Source organism: Corvus brachyrhynchos, unplaced genomic scaffold (genome assembly GCF_000691975.1).
Source record: "Corvus brachyrhynchos isolate BGI_N302 unplaced genomic scaffold, ASM69197v1 scaffold101, whole genome shotgun sequence".
NCBI classification, from domain to species: domain Eukaryota; kingdom Metazoa; phylum Chordata; class Aves; order Passeriformes; family Corvidae; genus Corvus; species Corvus brachyrhynchos.
Window position 1 is genome coordinate 10,861,239 of NW_008237239.1, and position 13,223 is coordinate 10,874,461.

At 37.3% G+C, this 13,223-nt stretch overlaps 1 protein-coding gene across 4 annotated transcripts in view; it reads left to right on the forward strand.

Moving 5' to 3' along the window:
* Positions 1-13,223, forward strand: part of GTF2B (general transcription factor IIB) — a 25,537-nt gene that overhangs the window by 3,612 nt on the left and 8,702 nt on the right. Inside the window, exons 1-3 of one of the 4 annotated variants that reach the window (XM_008630500.2) lie at positions 41-639; positions 2,158-2,264; positions 12,279-12,412. In XM_008630500.2, the coding sequence (XP_008628722.2) occupies positions 602-639; positions 2,158-2,264; positions 12,279-12,412 (279 nt within the window). In that variant the 5' untranslated portion in view covers positions 41-601. Of the gene's footprint in view, positions 1-40; positions 749-791; positions 1,424-2,157; positions 2,265-12,278; positions 12,413-13,223 lie in introns of those variants that run through there. The other 3 variants (XM_017729947.1, XM_017729946.1, XM_017729948.1) reach the window with 3 other exon arrangements.

The following is a 13,223-nucleotide window of genomic DNA, read 5'->3' on the forward strand; positions in this document are numbered from 1 at the left end:
CTTTGGGGAGCCCGCGCCTGTTTGGGCTCTGCCGGGAGGCCCCCGGCTGAGCGGCCTCTAAGGGGCCGAGCTCGCCGTCTTTGCGTCTTCGTGCTGCTTTTGCTGGGCAGCGCTCTCAGGGGACGCCGAGGTTTTTGGGGCATTTATGACCTGAGTGCGGGACTCCTCGTTAGCGACAGCGCGGTGCGAACGGTGACCCGGCCCGGTTCTTTCCCCGAGCGCGGCTCCGGCCTGGGCCTGGGGCGGTACCGAGCTCGTCCCAGCGTGTCCCTCGGGCGGGCACCGCCTGGCGCGGCCCCCCGGGTCCCTCCTGCTCTGCACCGCCTCGAGCTGAGGTGCAGCTCCCCGGCCTGGCTCCGCCTTATCGGGCCTTGGAAACTGCTTTTAGCCTCCCGCCCTAAATCCGTACCGGCACCAGTTTGTGACCAGTTTCGGGCTCTGAATTCTTTTCTCCTGGAGACGTATCGAGTTTTTTCTAGTCAGGAATGAAGAAAGGCCCACGAAGTCGACTGGAGTGACTCTTAACTCCTGCTAAACCTGTCCTAGGATCTAGGAAGTGCTTCCTAGTAGTCTTGCTGCAACTCGGGAGTTATTTGCTGAGATGGGCCTTTACACACGTGCCATGCATTTTCCTTCGGTGTAGGTGGCTTAGTAAATTGAACCCATTGCAAGGAGTACGGTATATATGTCTAGATAAACCGAGGTAAAATTGGGATGGGAAGACAAATTTTTGCAATGTTTTATGAAGGTAAAGTCTGAAACAAAACACCACTGGTATTCTTTGAGGTGTCTGGATTTTTTTTTTTTTTTTCTTTTGCTTAGTGTGTCGCTAGCCTTTTGTGTAATGCCAAATGTCAGGTGATTGTGAATGCTTTGTCAACAGTGTTGTCATATGAAACTACTGGCTGGGAATAGAGAGAAGGAAAGTAGTTTAAAGAGCTTTAAGGTAGTATTTTGAATATAATTTACATCTGAAGATCTTGTGTTGACATGTGCTTTCTGGAGGTTTTAATATGAATAGTGATGTTGATTTTCAGTTTTGGTTTCAAGTTGTAGATATTTTTTATGAACAGTGGATTGAAGTGTTTGGGTTGTTTGTATTTACACTCATCAGAAATATCTAAAAACTTAAGATGGAATGTATAGATTAGGTTGAAATAATAGTGGAAAATGGGGGAACTCAGAATAATTTTACTTGGAAATTTTTTACAATTAAAAGGACTGCAAGTTGTTTTTTGGTTTAATCAGATGAGGGTTAGTGAGAAGCTGTGATAAATTTTTTGTGATCAACTCCTGTACTCTGTGCTTTTTAGCTTGAGCGGAATGGCTTTGTGGAATACACGGATCCCAGTTGTAAACACATGTTACTCCATTTCTGAAATAATTGGTCTTAGTAGAATTACTGAACAGTTGCTAGTATGAGGTATTTACTTTTAAAACATTTGGTTAGAAACAATTTTTTGTTACTTTGGCCAGTAACTAAAAGTTGTTGTAGTAAGTAATGCTAATGCTTTATGGGAAGTTGTAATTGTTGAAGATCCATGGGTGTGAAAGAGACAGATCCCTGTTATCAGAACTTGTTGTCATATAATTGCCTTATGAGCTGATTATTTTTTGTTAAGATCTCACAGTTAATGAATTGCTTAATTAAAAATGGGATTTATTCTTCAAATAGTTGAAAATAAACCAGTGTTTGAGCTGAGAGTTTTCTAAACATACATGTTGTATGTGCACTACTTCCAGAGTTAAGGACTTGGTAAATAATACTGTTCTGATCAGAAGGAGTGAAAATGCTCATTTGGAATGAAGAAATCACCACTGACTTCTTGGGAGACTTCATTTAGCAGTAGTTTGTGAATTATGCTATGTTTAATCAAGTCTGTTACATAGATTCTTGATGTTTTGAGTTGAAGTGGTTTTGGTATAGGATACATTACAATAAAATTGGAATTTAAGGTGATGTGAAGTCTTGATTGTCAAATGTAGTGTTACAGCATTTAAATTAAAAGTGCAGCTCAGGTAATTACGTTAATATTCTATAATTTAAGTCATTAAATACTGTATTATTAAAGCATTCTTATCAGCAAGGAACTATTTTTTTTTTGATACGCAGCCTGCTTTTTTAATAATGATTGATACTTCTCATTTGTTTCTTAGTTTGGATGTACTGCCAAGAGTGACTTGCCCAAATCATCCAGATTCCATTTTAGTGGAGGATTACAGAGCTGGTGATATGATTTGTTCTGAGTGTGGGCTTGTAGTAGGTAAGTAGTTATTCATATTTTTATAAATTGCCGTATAACCCAAATGTTGTGTGTAGGTTTGCTCTTCCTTGATGCCCAAGTGTGGGTGGTAGATTTGGTGGTGTTTGTTTGGTTTTGTGAGGTTTTTTTTGGGGGGGGGTGTAGTGTTTAGGGTTTTTTTTGTGATGGTCCGTTGGCTAAAAGCTTACTGTTTTGAATAGCCTGTTTTCTGGTAACTTCTTGCACTATGAAAAGAATCAAACTCTCTTTAAAGACTGAGAATTTAAAATATGCTGTAATATGAATTAGAGTAATCGTGTTGTCCAGTATTCTGTCTTTAATCATGACTCTTCTTTCATTTAGGAAAGTATAAGAAATTTTATAAAAGTGCTCTGTGAAATAACTTGCTTACAAGAAAAAAAAAATCACAACACAAAACCAAACCCCAACCAACCTCTGTTTCCCATTAGCTAGAGGTTATCTTCTGCCCTGAAGGATTTAGATTTATATGGTTGCCAGCACCTGTGTTTGTTAATTACCTCTCCCAAGGCTTTTGAGACTGGAATTCTGTGGAGCTCTTTTACTTGGTTTGTGTAGCAGCAGTTCTACAGACTAAACTGTATTTCTAAGTGTAATGGAATATTTAACATGAAGGGCCTTTTAGGCATTGTTTTTTGTTTGAATGAGAGAGAGGAAGTTGTCATAGAACCTGCTGCATATACATTTTTATGTATCTTTTCTAGGATGAGCATCTTATGTGCACCTTATTGTCTTTATTCCTTTTATCATGGGAACCTTTCCACACTTGGATTATGATAATTCTTTAAACTTCATTGATTTCTGTTAATTTTTTGTTAGGCATGCCATTATGAGAAAAAAACCCTCCTTGAGGGTGCATGTTTGGGTGATTCATCCAGTGGTGCTAAATGTTTCAAATTGTTTATATCCCTCTCTCCTAGACTGTGGTGGTTTTGTTTTGCCTTGCTAAACTTAAAATTTTTCACAAAAAGCTGAAAGTTAAGGAATTTGTGGCAAAGGTAGTACTAATTTAGCCAAGCAACTAAAATAAAATAACATAACTTGTTAAAGTAAATGTTAAACTTGAGTACCAGTTTCCTTTAAAATTATGAAACCATTTAAAACCTAAAGGAAGGGTTAAATCTGCTTTGTTAAAAGAAGGGCTGGTTTAGATTGCATAAATTTTGATAAAGGTCAGTGAATCAGAATAAACTTGCTGGTTAAAAATTCAAATATCCACAGCAGTGTTTCCTACTGAAATATGATAGTAAGTGTCTAAGTTACGGCTTAAAAATAGTTTGGTGCATGTTCAGCTCTTTGTGGGGTTGTCATAGAAGTTGAGCAAAAGTTTAGAAAAGCCCGTTTTGATCAGTTCATAACTTTTAAGATAGTTCTGGTATTAGGAGAAGAGGAAAAGCTTTTTCTTCATAAATGTAATTTTTAGGAGCTTGGAATTTGTCAGAAGTCTCGCTTCATGTACTTTCTGTTACAAGGTACTCTTGCCTGAAGAGTTTTATCCCTCTGGCTTTTCTGAATTAATAGCATTGGTGATTTTTTTAGTTCAAATTGTTAGCACTTTCAATGAGCAGGATCATTAGAATATTAATAGAAACTGTTGCTGAATTGAGTTTTTAATGTGTTTGTAATTGTCTTAGTGCAGTTTACAGCCAACATTACTGGTAGAATAAAATATGTTTTTTAAGTTAGCATTTCTTGTAGATTTGTCACCAAAACGCTTTAACAGCATTGTGCTGATTGTTCTCATTCTGTGTTACATTCCTTCAGCTATTTAGCTTACCTGTATGTGTCCAATTCCTTAGCTAGGGTATCCAGCAGGTAATTTGGAAAACCAGTTAAATAGGATCAAGATGAATAATTGAAGAGCACATGACCAAAGAGAAGTGTGAGCACTCAATATTTTCTCACCTGATCTGATAAGAAATTTAGAGGAGGTGTAAACCAGATCCAGTTCTTGATGCCTGTTTTTTGGAGATGCTTATGAAGTAGGGATGTTTTAAAGGAGTGAATACAAAATTTAGTTTTGATGTGTTCCAAATGCAACTTTTCTGTATTTGTTGCAGATTCGATGATACATGTTCCCCTTAGGAGAGTAACAGTTTCATTTCTTGTTTTTACATAGAAAAGTTTTGTTTCAAGGCCTACATGCGTCATGATCACAAGTGAGCAGAGCCCACTGAAAATATATTTTGGGGTGGACTAAAAGTTACTGAGATCTTTTTTAGTGAAGGGGATCATTTAGAACAGTTAAGTCCCCCACCCAAAAATCAATATACTGTGTGGCCAAAGAAGTGCTACAGGTTTCTTTAAAAATATTATGATTTTAGTGTCTGCAGAGCACTGCTGGTATATGTGGGACAGAATGGTAAATGCTGAATTTGTGCTCTTGCTTTACTACTGTAATGTACATACTGGTGTGACTTCACTGATTTTTTTTTTTTTTATTTATTTTTTTTGGTGGGTGTGTGTGTGTGCAGTTTAGCTGTAGACAGAGCTAATAGTCTTTGCGTTAACTAAGTGTATTTGCATTTGATGTTTTTCTTGCTTGCTATGGTAAAGTACTGAAGTTGCATATTTATGGAAAAAGTGTAAATTTATTATCTGTAGAACTGTGTTGTAGGATAAAATAGCTGGTGAATAGATAGTTTTCAGGTTTGTAATCGATTTTCAGGGAATAGGAGATTAAATCAGTATTGTTATTATAATAAATGATCTTGTATTTATCAGGTCTGCAGTTGAAAGGGTAAAGCAATAGAAAATTTTGGGGGAGCAGGAGGCTAGGAGAAGGGGGAGCTGATCTCTTTATCAAGTGAATTCCATATTTTAGGCAGAGCTGTATGCTGTGAGTACTGTGTTTTAAAGGGATTTTTTGAGAGATTTTTAATCAGAGTTGTTTTCTACTTGTAGGTTTTATTCTTAGTCTCAGTAAGATTGAAATTTAAGTTAAATCTAGTACGCTGGGGTTTTTTGCACAGTATTTTCCACGTGTTCTGAGCAAACTGGTGTTTTGCTGTGCAGTATTAAGTCTTGTAATGTCAGTATGACTGAGACTGGTGTTGAGTGTATTATTGTTTCAAAATACTGCTTCAGTCTCGTATAAACTCTCACCTACCTTTTCACTATTACCTTTTGTGGATTAGCTTGTGTTCTGTCTTTTCATGGTAATTATTTCCAACTTGTTAACTTTTCCCTTTGCTAGTTGCTTTTTGCATGAAAGGCACTTGGAGACCTAAATGACAATTATCCATGGAATTTTGATATTAGCCTGGATTGACCTGCATTTGAGACTTTACAACTCTGTCCAGGTTTATTTGCTGTCACAAGAATTGTATTTTATTATCCCTACCTTTCTCCATTCATTCTAAGCTATGTGCTACAGTAAGGGTTCTTGGGCTGGTGGGGGAGTTCATGGGCAGAGTTCTTAGGGCTTGGAGAAGTACTTAGTACTGTGTTAATTTAAAATGTTCACCATATCTCATTCTCCAGACAGACTTGGTGGGGGGAACAGCATGTTCTTCAAGAACAGAAGGCTAGTAAATCCTCTTTCTTGACAGGTAAATATTTTGTTTACTACCTTATAGGCAGTAAAAAAGGCTGGGAATCAGCTGATGTGCCAGAAGGGGCTGAAGAAAGCAGAGTGAAAGTGGAAGACAAAGAACTGAATTTTCTTATTGTAGCAAGGTGGTGATGTGAATTTCAGAGGAGGATAAGAACCAGTCCAGTGGCACGTACTGCTGTGTAGTATCTCAGGTATTAGGAATACCTTTCTAAGACATTCCTTAAATTTCTATATAGCTTCATTAAATGTTGTCTTAGTGTGCCAGAGTTAAGCAGCGAGGAATTTGTTTTCAGTATGTAGTAAGTGATTTTCTCTAACTTAGCACTCTGCTTTGGTAGGCAGGTGTGGCTGAGAGAGGAACAGTGCTCTTGTATGGATCTTTTTTTGGGTAGGCTTTGATAAAAAAGCAAAAGTCTGTCTCCAGCTGATGAGGATCCTTGGACACGTATCAACTTGTTAAAGCTTTGAATCAGATTATGACCAATATTCAGATACTTATGCCGTGTTCTATGTATACCTGAGAGTTCAGTTGAAGAAATTTAGGGAAAAATATTCAATAGCCTGTGGTCGGGGTAAGGCTGTTGCAAAATTCTGTCTGCGTAGTTGTTTGGCTGATACTTCTGAAAAGTTTGAGATTGAAATGTTAGATTGTAAGTTCAAGTGTGGTCCATGAAGAATAGGTAAGATTTGACTATACTGCAGATATTTTCTTCTCAATAAAAAAGTAGGAGGGAGTTTCACAGTTGCCTCCCAACTGGCCAGTTCATTGCTCAGGATGTCTGTCATTAGGGGTAAGATTGCTTGCTTCTGTATAGCTGCTTGTTTTTTCTGAAAACCAAAGAAACCATTTTTTTCAGCTGTTTGTAGTATCCTGTAAGTGGGGAAGGTGCTTAAGTACTTCTGACTTGGATCCAGTAGAGGGCAGTTACATCCACAGGGAAAAATCTTTTAGTACTTGGGGTTGTGTTCAGGTTTACTCCTTTCTGCAAGTATTGTCAATCTTTAAAACTACAATATGAATTCTTAATTCAAAGTATTGCTTAAAATAGTAGGCAAAAGTCTTTAGATATGAATGTGTATTAGCAGCTTTTACATGCTTGGTGTCCAAACTACTAAGTTGGTCTTGCAAAAAGACTTCGCATTCAGGGGAAAGCTAATTATAGAGGATACTGATGCTTAAAGACATTCTGAATAGTTGGCTCTTGCATGAGCATTCATGGATACTTAATACAGGCAATTTATAATATGAAGAAAATACCCTACTTGCTTTTTTCAGCCAGCATTTCAAATAGTCTGTTTTAATTCTAACCCTTTTCAGCTTTAAAGGTAAGGGTGATACTTCTAGGTGTTCAGCAGTAATGCTTGTAAGAGTGGAAACAGAGTTTACATGTTAAAAGTTAGCATCCTTTGTCAGGCTTTGAAATAAGCACTGCTCTTAGCATGAAATTTCCTGGAGGGTGGAGGGGGCTTTCTAGTTGGTGGATTCTTGGCTGGCAACCAGAGGGGTTTGAGAGCCACTAGCAGTTCCATTAGGTGAAGAGCTAGGTTTTTCTACTAGAGTAACAGTAACATTTTAAATCATCCTATTTAGGGAATGGTTCTTTCCTTGCTTCCTTACCCAGCTGACAAAGTGATTTAGGCAAATAAGGACTAAAAACAATCTGAACTCCTCTGATGGAAAAAGAGTCTCTAATTCTGTGATGTAGGGTAGATCAGACACAACATTTTAAATTGAGATTCTGTAGTTTGGAGCATCCTTCACAAGTACTTGAGCTGTTAATCTTTGAAAGGCCTCAAGTCCTGGAGAGGTGTAACTTCAGCTGACCAGACTTGTCCACCTGATCATTTAACATTTCTACTCTCATTTGCTTCCTCCAAAATTATTGTGGAAGCTGATGGCTTAGGAAGCCTGTAAGTCCTTTTAGATTTGTCATCATTTTGATATGCAGGAGCTGCTGAGCCTTTGTTCTTGTAGCAGTCATTTGCCTGTGGTTCTGTACTGTCTTTTTCAATCCGTAGTTGCCTTTTGGTACTGGTGCGATGCTGTTGATGTCTGGCAACTAGTAAAAATCATCTGTGGCTTTTTTGTTTTGTTTGCTTGTGGGGTTTTTGTGTTTGTTTAGCATCTGAAAGCCTGCTTTAGTTATTTTAATTGTGTTGTGAATAGACTGGTGTTGCTGGTTGTGATGATGTGTTTGTGGTGTTGACAATTCATTGAAAACAAGATAACTTTTACAAAGAATACTACTGTCTTATAAAAGGCTGGAAATTTTGTAGAAAAAGCTGGGACTGTAAAATTGTGTGTTCATTTTTTTCCCTCCTCATGAGTTTATTTTTTGGTAACATTTTATACATTTGGTCCTTAATAGAAGTTCTAAAGCTGCAAAGTAGAAAAAAAGGTTGAGTGCTACTCAAGTATGGGGCAGTCCGTAAGCTAATAAATAGAATGTGGAGTCGATACCTGGAGTACTGTGTCTAACTCTGTCCTTGTCTGTACCAGGAAGAGAGAGACTTGCTGGAGCAAGTCCAGCAGAAGGTTGCAAAAGTGATTTGGGAGTTAGGAGAGGCTGAGAGCTGAAACTTAACCTCAGACTGTTCAGCCTGGCTCTGTGCAGTTTCATGTCTTCATGATTCTCCCCACCTTGTAATCTGCTCCTTTAGATTTTTCACTGTAGTTTGTTGCAACACCTGATTACCCTGCTTAATAAGGGGCTGACTGAAACTTAGGGTAATCCTAATATATATATATATATTTAAATTTGGCGTTGTAAAATGCTTTTAATTAAAAGTATGATATATGTGCTCACTAGATGGCAGCAGATTCCTTAACTAACTGTAAGAATGATACATTCTCTACTAACAAACTTTTAATACTGTATTTATGTTAAAATTAAAATATTAGTTAATAATACACAGAACTTAATGCAATGTACAGCTAACATTAGAGCTCCTCTGAAAAGAGCTTATGAATGTAACTTCTCAGAACTGTTTCAAGACTAGATATGCTCATGAATATTTCTTGTTTTGGTTAGACATCTTGAATTTTAAGCTATATTGTCTTCTTATAACAGATAATGCAGAACGCAGAAGGAGAAGAAAATACATATGTTTTATGAGTTATTGCAAGTGGAGTGCAATGTTAAAATAGCTGGTATTCTCTGTAAATATGTAACTGAAAATTCAGGACTTGTTGATTGAAAATATTTTCCTCTCAGAAGTGACTTCATTTTTAGGTGAGGAGTAAACCTACATAAATTTTGATGTATAGATATTTCAAGCTAATTTTTGAAAACTGCTGAAAATTCTATTTTTATTTTTCAGTCTGACCTGAGTTTGCTTTTGCTTTTCTGTAACACATGCTCTTTGCATTTGTCAGTTGTGAAGAAAAGTAACCTTGGCCTGAGGTTTTCCGTTCTGAGCAGCACTTCTCCATTTTACTAAATGAGCTTTTCAGACGATGGGTAACCTGAGTCAGGGAAGTTGGCAGTCCGTGTTTGCACTGGAGCCTATGTGTTAGTCTGTTAGACTGTATTTTAAAGAGAAACTGAATACTGGAAGAGTAGTTTATGAAAAGAAATGGAGCAATGGAGAAAAATTCATCTGTTCAGAAAGATGCTTTAGTATATCAGCCTGGAGATGCATTTCGCAAGGATTTGGTCCTGTAAACTGTTGTTTTTGTATGTACTTAGAGGAGGAAGCTGAGAAGATGAACTCATCTGTTTGAGGAAAATTAAATAAAGGAGTGTCTAATGTAACTATATCTAGTAAAGCTGTTTTGTTCAAAAGGACTGCATCAAAAGGAAGTAGTGAAGGGAGTATGTGACCACTCCAATCCTTATTGCAGCTTTATAGAGTTGCCCAAAACAATACAATAATGTGAGAGAGACAACTTTATAGTGTACTGATTGGGAGCTTTTATACTCTCATGTAAGACTAAGTTTAGTGCTTTAAAGTTTTTTGCTTTGACCACTTAGGGTGGGGCTTAATTGCATCTGTACTAATATCACAGTTCCAAAGTGGTTTTTTGTATTTTGAAGAATTAAAGATAGTAAATGCCACATTTTGTGTTTTGTTTTTGTTTCTTGTTGAACACGGTATTCCAACCCATTGTACTTGTAGCTGAATATATTTTCCATCTATGGAAACCTTTGGGCTTATTTGTTCCATTTTCATTAATACTTCTAGCTTGTGTCACACTTTTGTAAAAGCCTTTTGAAAGATGGAATGTGCTGCCTAGGACCTCCGTATATTTTCAATGATACTGACAGTATACAGAAAAACTTCTTTCCTGCAGTAGCAGATTTCTTGGCAAAATGAAGGTATTTGCATACTGCATCTTAACTACACAAATGCTTTATATTCAGTGATTTGTTCTACTTAATCTTTTCTTACTCAGAAATAGTAGTCTCAATCTTCTGTTTGTAAAGTGTTTGCCAAAGCAGGCAGTGATATAGAACTTTTTTGTTAGCAGGAATGGTTCATAACTTACAAGAGGCAGATCCCTGAGTGAGTCATTTAGGTCATTCCCACTTGTGTGGAAAAATATTACATCATTGCTCTGTACTCAGTGTTCTATTTATACCATGCCAGAATTTTAAGTACATTTTGCTTTTTTTAGATGCTGTAAACAGTATTGGGGGTTTGTCTAAAAGTAAAGTTACTGCTAGGCCATAGAAGGAGCATTACTGAATCAAATATTTACAGAGAGTCCAGGAGCCAGAGGAGCACACTGTCTGCAAATTTAAGCTTGCCAAGGGTGTGGGGGTTGACCTTTATAGCAGAAAGAGTAAAAGGCAGCACAGATCCGTTCAGTCCTTAACCCTGTAGCTTTTAATAGTTGTTTTTTTTTCTTCTCCCTTATGGCTTTTATTAGACCAGTAAAAAAAGGTGGAGCCATAGCTATGAGCATGTCTGACAGATACTGATAAGAATACCTTTAACTTAAAGTTATTATTTTTTGTTGTAGCAATTTCTTTTGGGTCATTCACAGCTTTCAATTTCAGGCATTCTCCTTGCATAATTTTATGTTAAAAATTGAGTTACTCTGTCAGAATAGATTCCGCTTATATCCCCCGGGTAATTCTGCAGTTGCACCACTCTATCCACAGCTTCTGCATTTTCTCCAGCTTCGGATCTTGTATTACCATTGTTTGCAGAGTGCTTTTTTCTATCTTGTTTGTTTTCACCAGGTTAAATCAGCCTCTGTGGTTTCATTCTAAAACTTCCATAATGGAGATTATGCAGTCAATGCTACTTGTTTTTGCAGACATTTCTTTCACAACACACTTAAACACTGATAAAGGTGGTGAATTTTTCCTTCGGTTTAGCAGAGAAGGGTGCCAATTATTCTGAAGTTTCTTCTGACATCCTACAAAGCTGTATTCTGCTTTACTGCAGAACACTAAGAAAAGTGTTCTTCTGTACCTGTATTCTTAAAAATTCCGTAGTATTGCTCTGGAGGCAACACCTTTGAGATACAGCTTTTATCAGATCTGTGAATACAGTGAACTGTGCTGCCAGCAGTGGCTTTGGGGCTGGGGTTTATGTGTTTTCTTTTGTGTTTCTTTTTTACCCACCTAAATGTCTATTGTTGTGTTTACTGTAGGGCTTTTGCCTGCATCAGAATGTTGGTGAGAATTATTTCTCAAACTGATAAGTTGCTGTAGGAAAGGTTTAGGTGAATGTGAGATTAACAGAGGACAGCAAGGAAAGTTGTTTCATTCAAAGAATGTGGTGCTTTTCCTGTTTATTCTGAATCTGTACTGAAACTCTTCCAGGTATAGCAGGGTTGATTGTGTTTAAGAAGTAGTTGAGTATGTATATTTTATCTTGATACTGTCAAGCATCTTGGAATTGGGCAGGGTCAGATCTGCCTTCAAAAACAAAAATTGATCTGCAAAATGTCAATGGTGGGTTAGAAGGTACAAAATTGAGAGTACAAAGGACCTGGAAATGATGCAACAGAAGTAATTTACTGTAGCTTAATGGGCTTGTGCATGATAGATAATTTACATGTGCACTATGAACACATGGCAAATGCGACAGAACTTGTTAAGTTACACCTGACTCATGGAGAACAATCCATAGGCAGTCCTGACTTCAGCTTGAAATTGAGGTTTTGGTTCCTTTTGTGTATTGGAAATGCCATGATACTCTTTATGGATAACTGTAATCCATAAAGATTACAGTTCCTGTGTTCTGGATGCATTTCTTTAGTTTTTTATGCCTTCTGTGCAGCTCTAGTTGCATTTTTTTTCCACTGCTTTAACTTGTAGGTCCTGAATGTTCTGGTTCATTGTCCTGCCAGTTACTGTTGTGTTTGGGAATGCCAGCAGACTGCCTTCTTACAATGCAGAGCTCAGATATCTGACTTAATGTTTCACACAGTATTTTAAAGTGGTGTGTTAACGCAGACTTTGTGTTGCTTTCTGTGTTCTCAGGTGACCGCGTCATAGATGTGGGATCGGAGTGGAGAACATTCAGCAATGACAAAGCAACCAAAGACCCATCTCGAGTTGGGGATACTCAGAATCCTTTGCTCAGTGATGGTGACTTGAGTACAATGATTGGCAAGGTAACACTGGAAATACAAAATTTTACTAAGTTTGAGTGTTTTTATGCCAAGTACCAGATTGTATGTCCATAGAGAAACTATTCAGCATATGTATTTGTGAAGAGATTTTGCCTGAACTGAACTTGCATGTTTCAGCAGTGGTCCTTTCCTGTGAATAGAAGGAAAGGGCTAACCTTTGCAAAAAAAAAAAAAATTGCAGTACTGTGAGGTTACTTGCTACCCTTTGATATATTGCTATAAATAGGAAAGCTGATGTTTCAATTTTTAAAGAAGTATACTTTGACTTAGCAAGTGTATTTGAGGTGATTCTGAAATAACATACTTAATTTTGAGATCTCAATACCTAGTGCTGCCTGTTTTTTTGTAGTAAAATCTGTGTCAGATTCATATTGGAGACCTGGAGATCTCATGTTGTACACGTTCTTCCAACTGATGTTAATGCACTGAATGTAGAATTCTTTCATGGTGTGAGTGCCCCAGAGGAAAATATTCAATCTATATTTGGGTTGAAATTTCGTGGTGCAATCATAATCTTGCTGTTTCCCATGAGAGGAAGCAAGACTAGTCACACAAATGCATTCTCTTTAATGAAGTAGTGACCCAGGTAAGTTTTAGTTGTTGTACTTTCTGCTTCATTTTTTACTGCAAGATCCAAATAAATTTTTGTGGATTTCCTGAATGTTTCATGAAAAGTGGTGCAGTTGTTGATAAATAACTATTAAAAATGTTTTGCTGCTTTGTGTGTTACATGCACACCAGGATTTCTCACAAGTTTTTGTCCCAGTGATGTTGCTAGGATGAAGTGCCTAAA